Below are 19,461 nucleotides of genomic sequence, written 5' to 3' on the forward strand. Positions count from 1 at the left end.
TCCAGTTCCCTAAGATGGAAGCCTTGTATGGGGTCCCCAGCAGAGCCCAGTGAAGATCCAAAGGGTTCGTTAGTCCAGAAGAGGCAAATAACTCAAGAGTGGGAATGTGTGTGTGCATGCTTGCAAGGTCTTCGTTCCCCAATTGGAGATTGAACCCTGTCCCTTGGCAGTGAAAGTACCAAATCCTAATCTCTGGAATTTCAGGGAATTCCCTCTAAGATGAAGTTTATATGCACTTTTCAGAGTAGCTGTAAGAAATAAATGAGATGGAGTCTGGGAAAAGGGAAAATGCAATTTCCTCTTCCTCATTCCCACTTTGGGGCTTCCCAGGTGATTCAACGGTAAAGAATCTGCCTGCCAATGCAGGGGACGTGGTTTCTGTCCCTGGGTCAGGAAGATCCTCTGAAGAAGGAAATAACAGCCTACTCCCGTATTCTTGCCTGGGAAATCCCATGGACAGAGGAGCCTGATGGGCTACAGTCCATGGGGTCACAAAAGAGTCAGACACGACTTAGCAAATAAGCAACAACAACATGTAGGGTCTAGTTCACCAGCCGCGCCCCCTGCATTAGAAGCATAGAGTTTTAGCCACACAGGGAAAGCCCTGTGTACCTATTATTCTCATTTCACAAATTGCAGACATTGTGGGAAAGAGGTGTCAAGTGGTAGGGAGCTGTGATTCAAACCTGGATCCATCAGACACCAAAGCCTGTGGTTTCTGTTATTTTTTTCCTGACTCCAAAACTCCACCATTCAATAGAGTTGATCTTGACACATCTATGCCACTGATCGTTGACATACCTCTAGGAATTCACGTAAACAAAGATAGTAGCTTATTAGCCTTCACTTGCAGAAAATTTATCATGTTGAAATCCATATATTGTAAAATTTTTAAATTTCTCCATGTTTATCAAAATATATGACAGGGATACCTTGGTGATGAATAAGTAGTAACAAGGTAAAAATTGAGAGCTTGCTTACCATGTACCCCAGGTACTATCCCAGATGTATTACTTACAGTACCTCATGTAATCCTCATATACCTCATAGGTAATCCTCACAATTTTGTGAATTAAGTGATATTATCATTAGCCTCATTTAACGTACGTGGCATTTATATAGAACCCCCAAACCTCTAAGTTTCCATCCATTCCTCTTTTCCCATAGTCACGAGACCCTCAGTAGCGGTAGGTAATTATAGTTCTAAGACGACACCTAGTGGTCTCAGAAGATATTACAGCAGGAACTCTGTTCCCAAAACTGTGCTACTAGTAAATTTTTTTCTTTTTAACTTTGGCAATACAAACACTGTGAATATGAAATATTTGAAGAAAAAAAATATGAGATTAGGAATTCTAACCCATTTTCTGTCCATTAACTTATGATCTTAGCCAAGTCATTCAACTTTTGGAGTTAAATAGGTAATATAAAAGAGTTTAGACTAGACAATCTAAATTTCTTCCAGCTCCAAACCCTATACCTATATTATATTAAACCTGTCCCAATAGAAAATCCATGATTTCTTGATCACTTACGTCTAAATCACTGGTTGAGAAGGCATGATCACACATGCAAAAATCATGTGTGTGAGTGTGAGTCGCTCGGTCGTGCCCGACTCTTTGCGACCCTGTAGACTGCAGCCCACTGGGGTCCTCTGTCCATGGGATTTTCCAGGCAAGGATACTGGAGTGGGTTGCCATTTCTTCTCCAGGGGATCATCCCAACCCAGAGATCGAACCCAGGTCTCCTGCACTGCAGGCAGATTCTTTACCGACTGAGCTACGAGGGAAGCCCTTATTGGATGTGAACGACAATCTAAAATGGAAAAATAAGGGAATTCCGTGGCGGCCCAGTGTTTATAGGACTCTGCATTTTCACTTCAGGGGCCATGGGTTCAATCCCTGGTCAGGGAACTACGATCCGGAGTGCCTGTGCAGTGTAACCATAAATAAATAAATAAAATGGAGAAACAGCATCATCTGAATATCTTTTTTTTTTATTATAAAAACATGACATATGGCCCATGCTGTAAATGAGACAATCAAAATTTAGTTTTAAAGATATATTTTTTTTATCCCAAGTTTTCTTTTTAAATTTTTTCTTAATTAAAGTAGTGGTGATATACAATGTCATGCCAATCTCTGCTCTACAGTAAAGAGACTCAGTTATACACATACATGCATTCATTTTATTATATATTTTCCCATTATGGTTTATCACAAGATATTGAATACAGTTCCCTGTGCTATACAGTAGGACCTGTTGTTTCCCATTCTAAATGTAATAGTTTACATCTACCAACCCCAAACTCCCAGTACAGCCCTCTCTCTTCCCTCCTCGTCAACCCGTCTATTCTATATGTTTGTGAGCCTGTTTCTGTTCTGTAGATAAGTTCGTTTGTGTCATATTTTAGATTCTATGTGTAAGTGATATCATACGGTATTTGTCTTTCTCTTTCTGACTTACTTCACCGAGTATGATCATCTCTAGCTGCAAATGGCATTATTTAGTTCTTTTTTAGGGCTGAGTAGTATTCCATTGTGTATATGTACCACATCTTTATCCATTCCTCTGTTAATTATCCCAAGCTTTGTTAATCACTCTTTTCTGAACAATTAGTGAGATAAGGTTGATCTGGCCAATTTGTTCATCCTAATAACTCTTCTTTAACCTAGCGTTTTTCATCACGTAGATAGACCCTTGGAAAGAATCTCGTAACTCACATCCGTTCAGATCCTACTGTGTAGCAGGCACTGTGGGTGGGAGCTGGTCTCACAGCCATGACAGAACAGACGCGATCACTGCGTTCCTGGGGCTGGTTGTCCAGTATTTATCTACTGTCACCACGCTGGCAGCCCTCACATTCATAGTTACAAGCTATACCATAAACACAGGACTGAGGACCAATGTAGCATTCTGAGGCAAGTTCATAGGCTGTCCAATCCTTTAGGAGCTTTTCTGTTATCATGTTCCCTCCGAAAACCCAGGGGACCCAGTCACCTTGCCCTTGCCTTGACTCTCCACTGGTCCGGATGTACAGGAACGTAGATGAATCACAATTCCCTGGTTGCTCAGCTGGTAAAGAATCCGCCTGCAATGCAGGAGACCCCAGTTGCATTCCTGGGTCGGAAAGATCCGCTGGAGAAGGGACAGGCTACCCACTCCAGTATTCTTGGGCTTCCCTGGTGGCTCAGCTGGTAAAGAATCTGCCTGCAATGCGGGAGACCTGGGTTAGATCCCTGGGTTGGGAAGATCCCCTAGAGAAGGGAAAAGCTACCTACTCCAGTATTCTGGCCTGGAGAATTCCATGGACTATACAGACTCGCAAAGAGTCAGATGGGACTGAACAGCTTTCACTTTTCACAAAGTTCACTCAGAGACCCCAGTTCCTTCATACTGGTGGTGGTGGTGGGGTGTTCCCATCCCTACTTGGGTTCCATCTTCATTTCACGAGTCTCTCTTCAACTTACCAACATCCAGCCTCCCCAGATCAAATCTCAGTGGTGATAGGGTGGGGGGTGTCTGTAGTGATGATTGTACTTCGGACACCAATGAGCATCCTCTAATTAGCTGAAGAGGCCAGGCATACACAAAATGTTAGGAGTTTTTGGAAGAGGTGATGAGATTTACTAAACTGCTCATTTAAAAAAAAAAATCACTAAAATAATCTGAATCACTGTGATTTATAATAATACATTTAGGTTTTCTTTTGTATTTTATCTAATAGGTCAGAAAATTCACCACTTACGTAGTGGCTGCTGGACTTCAGTACGGAATGGAAGGAGGCATCTTGCATGCTTTTTTTAAGGTATGACTTTTCTATAACTATAAGGATTTTTTTTAAGATGGCAAATTTCTAAATATTTATTTTTCTAATTTATTTATTTTTCATTAGAAAGAAAATCTTTCCCGGGGTTGGGCTGTTCAATCCCATGACTGGTGCCAGTGATTCACACATCAGTGTCCAGTGAAACTCCCTCTCCTTAGTTCTCCCTCTGCAGGTCCAGCATTTCAACTTGGATGTTTCACAAATCCAAACTGTATCTATGATTACTTCCAAATCTGCAGCTCCTCCCCAGGTCCCATATCAGAAAACTGGGCCACCTTGCACCCAGCTACACCAACCAATGCCCAACTCTTCCCTCTTTCTCATCCATCACAAGATCCCCAAGCCCCATAGAGACAACCTCCCCAGAATCTCCCTTTCTTCAACCCAACACTCCCAACTCCCCATCCACCGACTGGGCGAAACCCTCTTTCGTCCTCACCTGTCAAGGCGTACGTCTCTCCACTGAAAGTCTTACTTCCCATCATCCCTTCACAAGAAAGTGAAAGTGGAAGTGTTGGTCACTCAGTCATGTCCAACTCTTTGCAACCCCATGGACTGTAGCCCACCAGGCTCCTCTGTCCATGGGATTCTCCAAGTAAGAATACTGGGGTGGGGTGCCGTTCCTTTCTCCAGGGGATCCTAAAGCAAATCCAGTCATTTCACTTCCCTGCTTAAAGCCCTTAAATGGTTTTTCCCAAGTCCAAAATATCCAGCGATCTGCTGCGGCCCCCACCCCTACCTCTTTCACTCAGGATAGTTAAACAGTACCCAGACTATCTATTTATTTACTGAAATGTTTAATGAAGGGAAAAGACAAGGATTTGGACTCTGTGAAGATCATGGTTCAAATTCAGTGTAAAAGTCTTATCAGAAGTCTAATTCCTGGAAGGTACTTTATCCACTAAGCATTTCATCTACAAACTGATGATAATAACCCCCAACCAGTGGGGGTACTTTGAAATTTTAATTCTCATAAAAATGAAAATTAAAGACATTGTGCATACTGCAGTATGTTCTCTCTATGTAGATAACAGGCAGATGACTACTAAAGACAGCTAATGAAAAGTATTTCAGCCCTGAGGTTGCACTTTACTTCTCTTAATAGGATTTGATTAATTAAATCTCATCAGAACTGATTTATAAAACATCTTAAGGTGATTACTTCATCAGATAGAAAGATCTTTTTGGATGTCTCCGACTATGGCTGTCTTTGTGAGCTGTAATAGTCAGGCATATGGAACTGGGGGAAACTGCTTTTGCTTTTCTTTATTTTAGCTAGCTTGGTTGGGTGAAGTCCCTGCATTACCAGTGTTTGGAGATGGAACAAATGTCATTCCAGCCATTCACATCCTTGATCTAGCAGGGTAAGTGTTCTCCCAGCCATGTGACTGCTCTGGAATTAACTGACTGACACGTTTGTTTCTTACCAAGTGCTAAGATCCTCACGTGTATTATTGTATTTCTTCTTCACAACAACCCTAAGTAGAAGGTACTTTTATCAGCTCCACTTTGAAATAGTGTCTGTCTGATGAAATAGTGAAATATTACTGAAATAGTGTCTGATGAAATAGTGTCTGTCATCTAAGAGTTCCCCACCAAGTTCAAGTTCAAGTTCACCCTGGGAGCAGAATTGCACCTCTTCCAGTGTTTTTCAGACTCACAGAGTATCCCCAGGTCCCCTTACCCTTCTTTGCACATGCTGACTTAGACACTAGGTAAGGGATGGGGTTCCCTTTATTTGCAGTTCATCACTTCTGCATTTCGAGTTCCAAGAGCTTCATTCTGTTATCCCCTTGGCTTACCCCACAGGAGGGAGAAGTGCCTCTCTGAGAGTCTTTCTGGTTTCTTTTTCTTTCTCTCTCTCTGTTTTTTAAATTTGGCCATGTGGCTAGTGGGAACTTAGTTCCCTGACCAGGGATCGAACCCATGTCCCCTGCAGTGAATGCGGGGAGCCCTAACCACTGCACTGCTACAAAATTCCCCCTTTCTGGTTTCTCGATCCCCTCCCTTTCTCTCCACTAGTAAATTAGTTCCCATCCCAGGCAGATTTTCAGATTTACTGGGAAACAATGAGACTTAAACTTCAGGACCCTTCCCCTGCGTGGGTCCCTTCCACAGCCCTAAACTTAATCTTTATTATTGTTCTCAAAGGAGTCCCTAAGCTTCGGACTCTGCTCAAAACCTCAATCTGCTCCAGGCAACATTAACACTGAACACGGTGAGGCTGAGACAGACTCTTCTTTTCTGCAGAAACTGTACATTACCACGTTATCAGGTTTTAAAGATGTGAAAGCATCTTACACTATTAAATTAATTAAATTATTCCCATTACACAAGGACTCAGGGCCCCTTTCGGTAGAATCTTTCCCCTGCTAATTTCTTGAAGATTGTCAAATATTTAACAAAGGAAGAAGCTAAAAGAGGAAATGTTCTGTGAAATTAATATAAAACAAATATGAAACAGAGATTTAGACAGGTGCATTGTTTTATTTCCATTTGACTGGAAAGAGAGCTACAATAGAGGTAGAATCCACAGTCTAGTGACAATCTTCTATTCACTGATGTTTCTCTGGAATTGTTTTTCATCTGTGTGCAAATCCCTGCTCTGCCTCTCAGTAGCTGTGTGAATTTGGGGAAGTTGCTTAACCTCTCTGGGTCTGATTTTCTCATTTGTGAGATGGGGATGATAATAGCTTACTTGATTGTTGTGAGAATTCAGTGAGGGTAAAACCTGGGGTAGCCCACAGCACAGGGTTGATGGCATTAAGCACTCAGAAATGTTGGCCATCATTCATTAATAATCCAGGGTGGGAAATCTAAGCCACTCAGTGCTATGTGACTTAAAGAGTCATAGCTTCTGTGAATTCATGTCTTACTTTGTGAAAGACCTTCCCCAAAGCTCTGTCATGAGACTTCAATGAGCTACTGGGTGAACGGACTTCATCGACGCAAGTCCTGACAGGGCTCAGCTACTCTTGTAAGCAGATGGATCTGGTTTCCAATCCTGGCCCTTCTACCTTCCCAGTAACTCTTCAGCCCAAGAAATGTCACTTAACTCTTCACCAGCTCCCTCCTCTGTAGCTTGGGGACCATCATTCCAACCTTGACCTCGTTGGAAAATGAAGTGAGATAATCCACTAAATCATCAAAGCCCCTGGCCCAAGGGGGTAGCAATCGGTGAATCCTGTTTACATAAATGAACATCTCCTGTGTTTATCTCCTCTGGGGATGATGTTCCCTGGGGTACAGAGTGATCCAGAACATCATAGACCACGTGCCGAAGCTCCACTACCTGGTGGCTGTGGACGAGTCAGTTCACACCCTGGAAGACTTTGTGAAGGTACTGCTGTGTCATCCCGGCTTGGATGGCATCTCTTAAATCCTTTCACCCAAGCCCCTCAAGGCGGAATCAGGGGTGCTTACAAGACTGGGTGCGGAGTGGGGTGGAGCCTAAAATAGAACATCCTTCAACCCAAGCTTGGGCTTTCCTGGTGGCTCAGTAGTAAAGAATCCGCCTGCCAATGCAGGAGACTCGGGTTCGATCCCTGCATCAGGAAGAGCCCCTGGAGAAGGAAATGGCAACCCACTCCAGTGTTCTTGCCTTGGAAATCCCATGGACAGAGGAGCCTGGCAGGCTACAGTCCACGGGGTCTGTATAACAACGACAAAACCGAAGCTTGCTATTTGTATCTGCAGTATATGTATGCTGGGAAGTTACAACCACAATAGTCTCTCTCCAGTATCTGCACAGAAAAGAGCAGAAAAGACCACTGTTCAGACACAAGTCACACACCAGAGTACTAGAAGCTGCCTGTGACCTGTGCTCCAGAGTACCGACAGTGGTCAAGTTCTCCAAACCTACTGGCAGCATGCAGGACCTCTGGATCTTTGAAGGTCTCCTCTCCTGTCCAGGCTGCTCTGGCTAAAGGTCACCTTGTGGCCCAGCTGGCTCAGCCAGTGCGGCCTTCCCTTGCCCCTCCCCAGGCCACCCCCTACTCATCTTTTTTTGGGAGGAGGGTCCCACACAGAGCACCATGTGGGATCTTAGTTCCCCATACCAGAGTCTGAGGCTGGGCCCTCTGCGATCAGAGTGTGGAATCCTAACCCCTGAACTGCCAGGGACCTGACCCCTCCTCATCTTTACGGCTCAGCTCAGGGGCTTCTGTGGTGGTCCGGTGGCTGGGACTCGAGCTCCCGCCGCAGGAGGTGCAGGTTCGATCCCTGCTGGTGGAGGTACTTCCTGCCGAGCGCGTGTGTGCTCAGTCGCTTAGTCGTGTCCAGCTCTGTGCGACCCCATGGACTGTAGCCCTCCAGGCTCCTCTGTCCACGGGGTTCTCCAGGGAAGAACACTGGAGTGGGCTGCCATTTCCTGCTCCAGGGGATCTTCCCGACCCAGGGATCGAACCCACGTCTCCTGCATCACCTGCATTGGCAGGTGGGTTCTTTACCACTGAGCCTCCTGGGAAGCCTACCGCATGCTGAAAGCTGCGGCCAAAATAAGTAAATAAAGATTCACCTTGGACATCTTCCTCTGCACCCTCCCCACCTCCATCCCACCTCCCCTGCAGCCCCGGCAACGCTTTTCCATATTCCTAACATCAGACATCACACACCAGCATCTGAGTACCCGTCTGTCTCTCCCTTTGCAGATTGGGAGCTCCCCGAGGGCAGGGATCGGGCTTTATTCATCTCTGTGTCCATCATCTGCCTGCAGTGATGATCCTTTGTTCTGTGTGGAACAAATAAACAGTGCATGTCCTCAGGGCTCTCCCCCGTTGCTATGCAGATTTTTTTTTTAATTATTCAGTTATGTTTATATTTATTTGAGAAATTTTATATAAAAATCTTACAGGTCAACCAAAATAATATTTCTGTTTTTCTCTAACAGTGCATCAGTAAAAGTACTGGCCCTGGGAAAATCCAGAAAATACCCAAGGAAAATGCTTTCCTAACCAAGGACTTAACAGTTAGTATATGAGAGTTTTTTGTTTTTTTGTTTTTTCCTACTCTTTTCCTAAAGGTATTGCTTCTTGAGGGATCTGGAGTCAGAAGATCTGGCTTGCACTTTCATTTCAGCTCCTAAGGCACAGTGGACATTCTAACCTATCTTCTTCACTTCTGTGAACCTGTTTTGTTAGGTTTTGTTTTTTCCTTTTTTTTTTTTTTCCTTTCCTCTGAAAATCCTTCAGAGATCATGGTCAGAAAATATATTTGAAAACTGTCTAATGTGTAAAATGCTATACAAACATTGGATGCTGTTCTCTTTGGCGTCTTTGTAAAATTCAAAGAGGAGGCTGAATTTCTGATTTCATCACCACAACAAGAAAGTACAGTTTTAGCCATGCAGTGCATTCCTCCAGCTTGTTTTAGGATATAATCTTTTTTTTTTTTTAATAAATAAAGGCTAGCAAAACCGTTCACTGGGACATGTTTCTAAAAGGACTGATATCTTTGCTTGCTTCTGAGAAGCAGAACTGGGTGGGTGGTGATTGGGGCCAAAGGGGGGTACTTTTCCCCTCTACTTTTTTTAAGTGTTGAGTATAGTTGATTTCCACTGTGGTGTTCATTTCAGGTGTACAACAAAGTGATTCAGTATATATACATGTATCTGTTTTCTTCAGATTCTTTTCCCCTGTAGGTTATTACAAAATATTGAGTCGAGCTCTCTGTATGATACACTAGGTCCTTGTTGGTTATCTACTTTATATATAGTAGGGTGTATATGTTTCCCCTGTACTTTTATTCTTTTGGATTTTGAACCATGAGATTGCACTACTCAAAAAATAGGTAGAATTTTTTTTTAAAAACTTTTTTTTTTTTTAAAAAAAAAGGAAGAAATCTTTCACTCAGAATTCTAGTATCTCTTTTTTTTTGGGGGGGGGGGCACATTGCATGGCCAAACCCATGCCTCCTGCAATAGAACCACAGAACCTTAACCACTGGACCACCAAGGAAGCCTCCCTACTCTTTGTGTAACTGTACAAGGCAGGACACCGCCCGTCACAAGACAGCCAGTGTGGGGAGACTTTGGGGTCACAGGGTCTCACAGCAGGTGCTCTGTCAAAACTTGTCATCCAGTCGCTAAGTCGTGTCCAGCTCTCTGTGACCGCATGGACTGCAGCATGCCAGGCTTCTCTGTCCTTCACTGTCTTCCAGAGTTTGCTCTATTTCATGTCCACTGAGTCAGCGATGCTGTCCAACCATCTCATCCTCTGCCATCCTCTTCTCCTTTTGCCCTCAATCTTTGCCAACATCAGGGTTTTTCCCAGTGAGTCAGCTCTTCCCATCAGGTGGCCAAAATATCAAAACTTAGAGCTGTCTTCTTTGACATTCATGTTTAGTGAATGTGTCCATATTTTTCTTCAATAACTTTGGTGATTTGGGTTTGTTATAACTGTCCCATGGTGGGAGGAGAGAGACACATCTTTGACGTCCTTTTCTCCCTTAGCAAGAGAATATTGACCACTTACTGGTCAATTTGAGGATGGAAGCACTCTTTGTGAAGGAGAATTTTAACATTCGATGGTTCGCCCAAGCAGGATTTGTGGAGAACATCAACAGCATCCTCAAAGAGTACAAGCAAAGCAGAAGATTACTGGTAACTATAACCACTTCCTGTTTAAGCTTCTGATTAAAGCAACGTACATGAGGCTTTTGGTGTAATTACACCAATGGAAGTACTTTTCTTTCACATGTCTGAATTTCTAAATTCAAGTTCTTTTTCAAATCTGATCCATTGTCCAGGTCTAACAATCTACGTCTATATTCTATGAAACCTTGCCAATCGAATATTAAAAACTTTTAAGTTGACACAGACGACCATTATGCTTGACACCAACTAAACATGATAGTAAGCCCCAGACTGAGTGTCACAGAGCTGTCTCTTTAAGGGAAAATGTCAGGTACCTTACTGGTCCATGTCTCACCTGGGTATCCATCTGGGTATGTAGGAGGTGGGGAAGTCTGATTATTACTTTGATCTTTTCTGATTGGCCAGGGGATTTGCTGGTCATTTTAATTTTTTTAAAAAAAGATTCTGTTGTTGTTGTGGGTCATTTATAAAGTCTTTACTGAATTTGCTGCAATATTGCTTCTGTTTTACCTTTTGGTTTTTTGGCAACAAGGCATGTGGGATCTCAGGTCCCCAACCAAGGATCGAACCTGCGCCTCCTGCATTGGCAGGTGAAATCTTAACCACTGAATCAGCAGAGAAGTCCCTGCTGATCGTTTCAGCAATCACAACTTTCCATAGATATTCTTATCTCCATAATACAGATGAGGAAACCGAAGTTCAGAGAGATGGAGCAGTTTCTTCAAGGTCACACAGCTGGTCAGGGATTCAAACTAGCTAAGATGCCAGCTTAGCTTGAATGGCCAAACTGTGGAGCCTCCACAGCTCCATCTCTGAAGTCAGGCAAACGCAACACTTGCCCAGATCTTTGGATTTCTCCCAGGGAGGCCTTCCAAAGATGAGAGTGAATATGACAGGAGAAAGCAGTTTGAAAATTACAGTCTATGAGTAACAGGTGCCCTCATAGTTGAATTGCCATTGTGCACGGAAATACTGAACAAAAGCCAAGAGAGTTGCCTTTGTAGCCTAAAAACCATACTCTCCTGAAAAGGATGCCTTGTTGAGAATCAGTAAAAGATGTACCACTTTGCAAAAGAAACGATGATGCTTTTAAGCATCTGAGACACCCAGGATGGCTGTCCTTGGAGACTGTCCTGAAGCACAGAGCAACTCAAGAGGTTAGACTAGTGTCGTCATCTGTGGGTCAACTTAGAACAACACCAAGTCTGAGTGGAGATAGGACAAGACCCCTTAAAGAGACCATGTGGCTTCTGATTAGCAAAACTGGACAGAATATGATAGAAGGAGTAAGCATACCTAAAAATTAAACTGAGTCTGTCCATCCCTGGGGCGTTGCTCAGCATGGCAGCATAGAACAGCAAACATGCCCGAGGGCAATGTAGGCAATGGCATGCTCGTGGCATCAAGCCAAGGGCCCCCACAATTCCTGCTCCTTTAACAAAGCAAAGTCGTCCCTGTGCAGAGCCAGGGGCATTCAGCTGCCTTGATCTAATGCCACTCAACAGGCCATTCATCTGACTCTCCTCGCTCTGATCAAAGCTCATCACACTATTTTCTATACGTGTCTGCCGTGGGAGGTAATATACCAAACACGTGCCCTTGGAGTGTTCTGAGCCCAGTGGCAGCCCTGCTTGCCATTATAAATGAGTAAGCTACCAGTTGCTGTTTTGTACCCTGATGAGCGGGCTTCCCTGATGGCTCAGCGGGTAAAGAATCCACCTTCAGTGCAGGAGACACAGGAGACATGGGCTCGATTCCTGGGTTGGGAAGATCCCCTGGAGGAGGAAATGGTGACCCACTCCAGTATTCTTGCCTAAAAAAGTCCCACGGACAGAGGAGCCTGGCAGGCTCCAGCCCGTAGAGTCACAAAGAGTCAGACGCCAAGTTAGCGTGCGGCACACAAGGTGAGCATACCTACCCCGGGAGACAGACCCACTCTTGGTGTGTGGGTGACACTCGGCACGTGGCCCTGCCCGGGGGACCACCGGCCCTCACGTCTTGGTGACGGCATCGTGTGCACCCCGGAGCCCAGCTCTGCATCAAGACTCGGCCCGAGTGTTGCTCTGCTGACTCCTTCCCGCTCCACTCCCACCACCCTGGTCATCGCCATCACCCAGAGAGCCTGCCCCGAGCTGACGCGATCATTCCCGCCCACCACACCTTACCCAGCGCCCCCGCAGGGGCTCTGCTCACTCCCCTCACTGCCCGACAAACAGTAATAACGACAGTTGTATCAGTACTAACAATGACAGTAGTGATCATGATAGTCCGCTCCGTGTATGAAATTATGCAAGCTGTAAGCACATGGACACTCTGCCCCTGGAAATTTCTTTTTTTTTTGGCGTGGTTTTTTTTTTAATTTAAAATGTTGAAAATTTGCCTTGCAAAATACCAAGCTTCAGTTTCACAACCATTTGGACCATTTCAAAAGAAATGACTTATTTGTCACCGGTATTTTGATTTCTGTTAGAAATAAACATTTTCTCACCAGTTATGAATGTGGTGAGCTTCTTTAGCATTCAAGCAAGTTTTTCAGCAGAGGAAATTGTTTTTTTAATGGGTGTATTTTTAAAAAAACTAGAATAAATTAACTGGTTTAAAAAGGAAAAGATAATTCAAGGCCAAGTTTAATCCAGAAACAATGTTCAGGAGGCAATAAATTAAGCACCTTCCAAGAGTAGACTAGAAACTCTTCTCTCTCTTTGCTGTCTTTACAGGGGTAACACTGCAAAGGTGAAATTGTAGTATGTAATGCTCAAGTACTTGGCTTTTTTTTTTAAAGTACTTTTAGGGTGCTCTTGAACACAGTTTGCTGTGTCTTGTCCCCCATGCCCAGATCAGGACACATAGCAGATGCTCATTAAACACCAAGAGAAAGTGACTCTGGGCTCTTGACGAAGGAGTGAACCAGGCTGCGGAATCCTGAGATTTCAAAGGGCTGATCCTTTAAATAAAGAGCACCGCTTAGCTACACATCATTCAGAGCCCCTGTGTGATCCCTTTTCTCCTCTTTTAGCCGATCAAGATTTGCATTCTCGGCCCTCCAGCGGTGGGAAAATCCAGCATTGCCGAAGTTTTAGCCAAATACTATAAACTGCACCACATTAAATTGAAGGATGTCATCTCTGAAGCCATAGCGAAACTGGTAACAATTTTAGCAACTTTATTGGGAATTTCAATAGTTTAAAAATGCCTTTTCTTAGTCTTATAATTAAGAAGTCACTGATCTTCCATGGCATCCTTCAAAGAGATTTGTTATTTTAACTGGAGTTTGTTGTTAGCCCCTATTATGAAAATACAGAATCCCAATGGGTTTTCCTTCATAAGATGGAAGCATCTTTCATGGGTGGCCCTTAAACTTTTGTCTGTCTCCAGTTGTTGCTCAAAATATATCTTGTATTCTCTCTGTTGACTGGTGGTATTGTTATTCTTCCTAAAATTGTATAGTTGTACAATTTTAAAATTGTATAGTATAGTTGATCTACAATAGTGTATAACTTACACATGAACAATAGTGATTTACAATATTTAAAGATTATATTCCATTTACAGTTATTATAAAGCATCGGCTATACTCCCAGTGTTGTATAGTATATCCTTGTATCTTATTTTAGAAATAATAGTTTGTACCTCTTAATTTTCTACCCTTACACAGTCCCTCCCCATTTCCCTCTCCACATTGGTAACCACTAGTTCGTTCTCTGTATCTGTGAGTCTGTTTCTTTTTTGTTATATTTATTAGTTTGCTGTATTTTTTAGATTCAACATATAAGTGATATCATACAGTATTCGTTCTTCTCTGTCTGATTTATTTCACTTAGCATAATGCTCTCCAAGTCCATCCATTTACTGCAAGAGGCAAATTTTCATTATTTTTCATGGCTGAGTAGTATTCTGTCATGTGATATAAATATATATCACATCTTCTTTATCCATTTATCTGTTGATAGACCTTAGGTTGCTTCCCTATCTTGGCAATCATAAATAATGCTGCTATGATTGAGGTGCATGCATCTTTTCAAATTAATGTTTTTGTGTTTTTCAGATATATGTTTTTGTTCAGTCACTAAGTCATGTCTAACTCAACGATGCTTACTAGGTGGTGTCCGTGGGTAGAGAGAGTGTTGATTCTTAAGTAGTTCTGGCATTAGCACAGAAATAGATTGCTGTTCTAAAAGAGAGTAAATAACCCACAAGACTCTCATCCGTCTTCATAGATAAAAGCATCTTGACCACTTTCGTATGCCTGTCCTTGAGTACCTCCCCTGTTTGGGTACCAGCCTTTTCCAGGATCATTCGCCAGAAGATTTATGAGCAGCCAATCAATGCAGGGCATCATCTGATTTTAATATCTTTGTGATATGTAGGAGGCAATCATTACACCTAAGGATGTAATGGAAGGAGGAGAAGAAGAAGGTGAAGAGGAGGAAGAGGAGGATAACGTGGAAGATGCCCAGGAGCTCTTGGAGGGCATCAAGGAAAGCATGGACCAGAACGCAGGTAAACCATTCTGTGATATTCTTGTAACAGTGATATTCTTGTAACAGTTGGTTTTTTCCCTTGCTATAAAAACTACTTCGTGTTGTTGTTCAGTTGCTAAGTTGTATTTGACTCTTTTCAACCTCGTGGACTGCAGCACTTTAGGCTCCTCTGTCCTATACTATCTGCTGGAGTTTTTTCAAATTCATGTCCATTGAGTTGGTGATGCTATCACTATCTCATCCTCTGTTGCCCCCTTCTCCTGCCTTCAATCTTTCCCAGCATCAGTATTTTCCAGTGAATCAGCTCTTTGCATCAGGTGGCCAAAGTATTGGAGCTTCAGCTTCAGCATCAGTCCCTCCAATGAATGTTCAGAGTTGATTTAAGATTAAAAAAAAAATGATGGGAAAGAACTACCTAAGTTTTAAAAAACTGTGTGTAGTCGTAAGTATATGTAAAGCATCAAACACTGTAATTAAACAGCAAAGGATATATCAGGAAAAAATATTTGCTACCAAATATGACAAAGAGTTAATAGTTAATAAAATGCTCAGTCAAAGTAATAAGAAAACCATTAAGTCCTGAATAGGAAAACATGGATGAAAAACTTGGGCCAATGATTCACTCATTCAGGAAGAAATAAAAATAAATAGAAAAAATTTCTCACTCATGATAATTTTAACCAGTTTGTTGAACACGTGCATTGCAGTAAAGTGTCCCTTTAAACTTTAACTCTGTACTCATTCTTTCCCTACCCTGGGATGGAATTTCAGACTGGTCTCACTGCAGCTCTTATATAATAAGTAAATGGCTTCTCTGTTTATTCATACTTTAGGAAGGCCATTCCAGCCAAATAATCATAAATGAGGTTTTGAAATGAGATGTCTTTAAGGGAGCTTGCCACCCAGGCATGAAAGCATCAGCAGCAGTTAGAAAAACAATCATTTCATTTTTATATAATTGAGATCCTCCATCAAAGGGGTAATACTAGGGTTGGCTATGAAAGTGAAAGTCGCTCAGTCGTGTCTGACCCTTTACGACATCATGGGCTGGATTCTCCAGGCCAGAATACTGGAGTGGGTAGCCTTTCCCTTCTCCAGGGATCTTCCTGACCCAGGAATTGAACTTGGGTCTCCTGCAGTGCAGGCAGATTCTTTACTGTCTGAGCCACGGGGAAACCAGGGAAGGAGGACAAAGGTGTAAACGGGCTTTCCCCCTGAGGACCAGCCACTGCCTTCCCCTGGGGCACCGCTCTGGGCCATCCTCCGTGTCTCTGGTCTTCTGACACCCACCTCCTGTCCCTCCAGATGCTCTTCTTACTAGCTATTTATCTTTAGGACTCCTCACCCTCCTCCCAACTCTGGTTTACCCCTCCACCTCCTCCTCGCCTGCCCCCAGGCCACTCCAGTCTAGTTTACAGGGCGGAGAATGTCTTTTTGTCTGCACACACTGAGGGTTTGTTTAAACCAGCTAGTTTTCTGAATCTGGGTTTTTGCTTTGATGTGGGCCAGGTGGGGAGGAAATGGAAGTTAGAATCCCAGAGAGATTTCCCTGAGGTAAAGGAAATAGCCCTGAATACTCGTTGGAAAGACTGGTGCTGAAGCTGAAGCTCCAACGCTCTGGCCACCTGATGCGAAGAGCCGACCTCTTGGAAAAGACCCTGATGCTGGGAAAGATTGAGGGCAGGAGGAGAAGGGGACGACAGAGGATGAGATGGTTGGGTGGGATTACCGACTCAATGAACATGAGTTTAAGCAAACTCTGGGAGACAGTGCGAGTTGGACACAACTTAGCGACTGAACATTTGAGCATTCATTTAAATCAGCTGGTTATCTGAGTCTGAATTTTTGCTCCGGTGTGGGCTGGGTGTGGAGGAAATGGAATTTAAAATCACAGAGGTGAAGGTACACAGAAAACACAGGTCAACACTTTAAGATATGACACTGCCCTTGCCTCGCCTGTTTCCCTCATAGCTCAGTTGGTTAAGAATCTGCCTGCAATGCAGGAGACCCTGGTTCGATTCCTGGGTCGGGAAGATCCTCTGAAGAAAAGAGAGGCTACCCACTCTAGTATTCTTGGGCTTCCCTTGTGGCTCAGCTGGTAAAGAATCTGCCTGCAAGTGGGAGAACTGGATTCGATCCCTGGGTTGGGAAGATCCCCTGGAGAAGGGAATGGCTACCTACTCCAGTATTCTGGCCTGGAGAATTCCATGGACTGAACAGTCCATGGGGTCGAAAAGAGTCAGACACAACTGAGCGACTTTCACTTTCACTTTCATTTTCATTGCCTTGCCTGTGACAGTGGGAAATCCTTATCTTGGTTTCAGAGTCTTGCAGTGTCCCGGCTCTTACTATTTAGGGGAGGAGAAGAAAGCAAAACAAGACGTTCCTTTGTGAGGACACCTGTGGAAGAAGTCTGGCAAGGCCACTTGGAAGGGTGGGGCCTGGGGTCTGTAGGAATCCACAGGAGACCGTGGTCATGTGTACATACGCTGTAAGCCTGGGGTGTAAGGCCAGAACCAGACAGACATGGGACAGTGTTTATTGACAGGATCATATAGTTGGTCTTTGCAAGGACCCGAAAGTCTTATCCAATAACTTTGTGTAAACAGGGTGACATGAAGTACTGACTGGGCTCTTTTCATGTCCAGGTGGGAGTGACCACACAGAACGAGAATTACGGTCGAGAGCAGTCATTGCATCACCAGAGTTCAGGAAGGGCTTGTCCTTGGCAGGAGATTCTGTTCTTCCCACTGATGGTGTTGCTGCCATTCAGCCGCTAAGTCACGTCTGACTCTGAGATCCTGTGGACTGCAGCACACCAGGCTCCTGTGTCCTCTGCTATCTCCTAGCGTTCGCTCACATGCATGTCCATTGAGTCAGTGATGCTATCTAGCCGTCCCATCCTCTGCCGCCCCCTTCTCCTTTTGCCTTCAATCTTTCCCAGCATGCAGGAGAGACCAAACTGGGTCAGTAGTCAGGGGCTCCAGTTGGCGCTAGTGGTAAAGATTCTGCCTGCCAATGCCAGAGACGTAAGAGACCCGGGTTCAATCCCTGGGTCGGGAAGATCCCCTGGAGAAGGGTATGGCAACCTACTCCAGTATTCTTGCCTGGAGAATCTCATGGACAGTGAGGCCTGGTGGGTTACAGTCCAAAGGGATGCAAAGAGTCGGACTGAAGCGACTTAGCACGCAAACCTCCCTACTGTCGCAGGCCCACCCACCCGCTCACTTCTGACAAGATGGCAAAAGTGCAGTCGGTCCCACTTAACCCTGGGAAAGTGTTTTTCTTCAAGTTTGTCCAAAACTCCTTCCTATTCACATTTACCTGAAACTAGAACACAGACCCAGGTTATGTTTAAACAAAAGAAGACCTGTGAACCCACGGTGCAAACCTCTGTGGAAATTTCATAGCATGAAGAGGCAGAAGTCCTCACCTGACCCAATGTGTCATCATGTGATTCTAAGAATTCCATCAAGACAGAACTCACAGTCCCAAAGGGAGGCACCTCCAAATTCTTATCGATTCATGATTCCACTCCTGTTGGTCCCTGACTGTGCAGCCAAATTAAGGACTTGTTTAAACCACAGAATTCACTAGTTATAGATCCTTTTTGCATTGTGGATTTGTCGAATCTGGTTGGTGGGATTCCAAGTGATCAGTGAACTAGCCTTTTTAACTTTTCTGTGAGTTTGAAATTAAAAAGTTGGGGATGGGGTGAGAAAAATATGTACATGTATCAACTTTGTAGTGTCTCTACTGTGCGTGCATGCTAAGACACTTCAGTTGTGTCCGACTCTTTGTGGCGCCCTAAGCTCCTCTGTCCATAGCTTTCTCCAGGCAAGAATATTTTAGTGGGCTGCCATGCCCTCCTCCAGGGTATCGTCCCAACCCAGGGATCGAACCCTATTATGCATGGATTATTTTAAAGACCTTGGTTGAAGCTGCCTTTTTTTTCTTTTTCCTGTATTTTGGCTGCACTGCTTGGCATGCAGGATTTTAGTTCCCTGACTAGGGAACTAACCGGCGACCTCTGCAATGGAATCGCAGTGTCTTAACCACTGGACCACCAGGGAAGCCCCCCAGCTATTGATGTTTAAACTGTCTTTTAGCAATTATAATTATGGGTTAATATTAGCATTTGAAATATTACTCTTATTTGAAAGGCAGACTTAAAATTTAACAACAACAAAAAAAGACGACGAAGCAGTGTGGTGTTTTAAGGCCTGTTCAGCAGGGCCGTGCTCATTTATTTTTAAAGCAGAAGTAACTGTCACCTTCCAAAATGCTCCGGGCCAGCCACGGTCATGACTGTATCTCCAGGAGGTCACAGTTCTCTAGAGAAGGCACTTGGGCTTGGTCCTTTGTGAACTCACATTCCATGATCATCATAAACTGCTGCCCAGGGCTTCCCTGGTGGCACAGTGGATAAGAATCCGCCTGCCAGTGCAGAGTGCGCAGGTTCGATCCCCGGTCCAGGAAAATGCCACATGCCTTGGGGCAACTAAGCCAGAGCACCACAACTACTGAGGCCCCCGTGCCTGAAGCCCGTGCTCCACCAC

The 19,461-nt window shown here is 44.0% G+C and overlaps 1 protein-coding gene across 3 annotated transcripts in view; it reads left to right on the top strand.

The window, feature by feature from the left end:
* AK7 (adenylate kinase 7) overlaps positions 1–19,461 on the top strand; it is a 60,587-nt gene that overhangs the window by 28,287 nt on the left and 12,839 nt on the right. For all 3 annotated transcript variants that reach the window (XM_061159715.1, XM_061159716.1, XM_061159717.1), the window contains exons 6-12: positions 3,728–3,808; positions 5,105–5,193; positions 7,079–7,169; positions 8,718–8,795; positions 10,278–10,427; positions 13,438–13,566; positions 14,789–14,921. In XM_061159715.1, coding sequence (XP_061015698.1) covers positions 3,728–3,808; positions 5,105–5,193; positions 7,079–7,169; positions 8,718–8,795; positions 10,278–10,427; positions 13,438–13,566; positions 14,789–14,921 — 751 coding nt within the window. The remainder of the gene's footprint in view (positions 1–3,727; positions 3,809–5,104; positions 5,194–7,078; positions 7,170–8,717; positions 8,796–10,277; positions 10,428–13,437; positions 13,567–14,788; positions 14,922–19,461) is intronic.

This window comes from Dama dama, chromosome 13 (assembly GCF_033118175.1).
Source record: "Dama dama isolate Ldn47 chromosome 13, ASM3311817v1, whole genome shotgun sequence".
Lineage (NCBI taxonomy): Eukaryota > Metazoa > Chordata > Mammalia > Artiodactyla > Cervidae > Dama > Dama dama.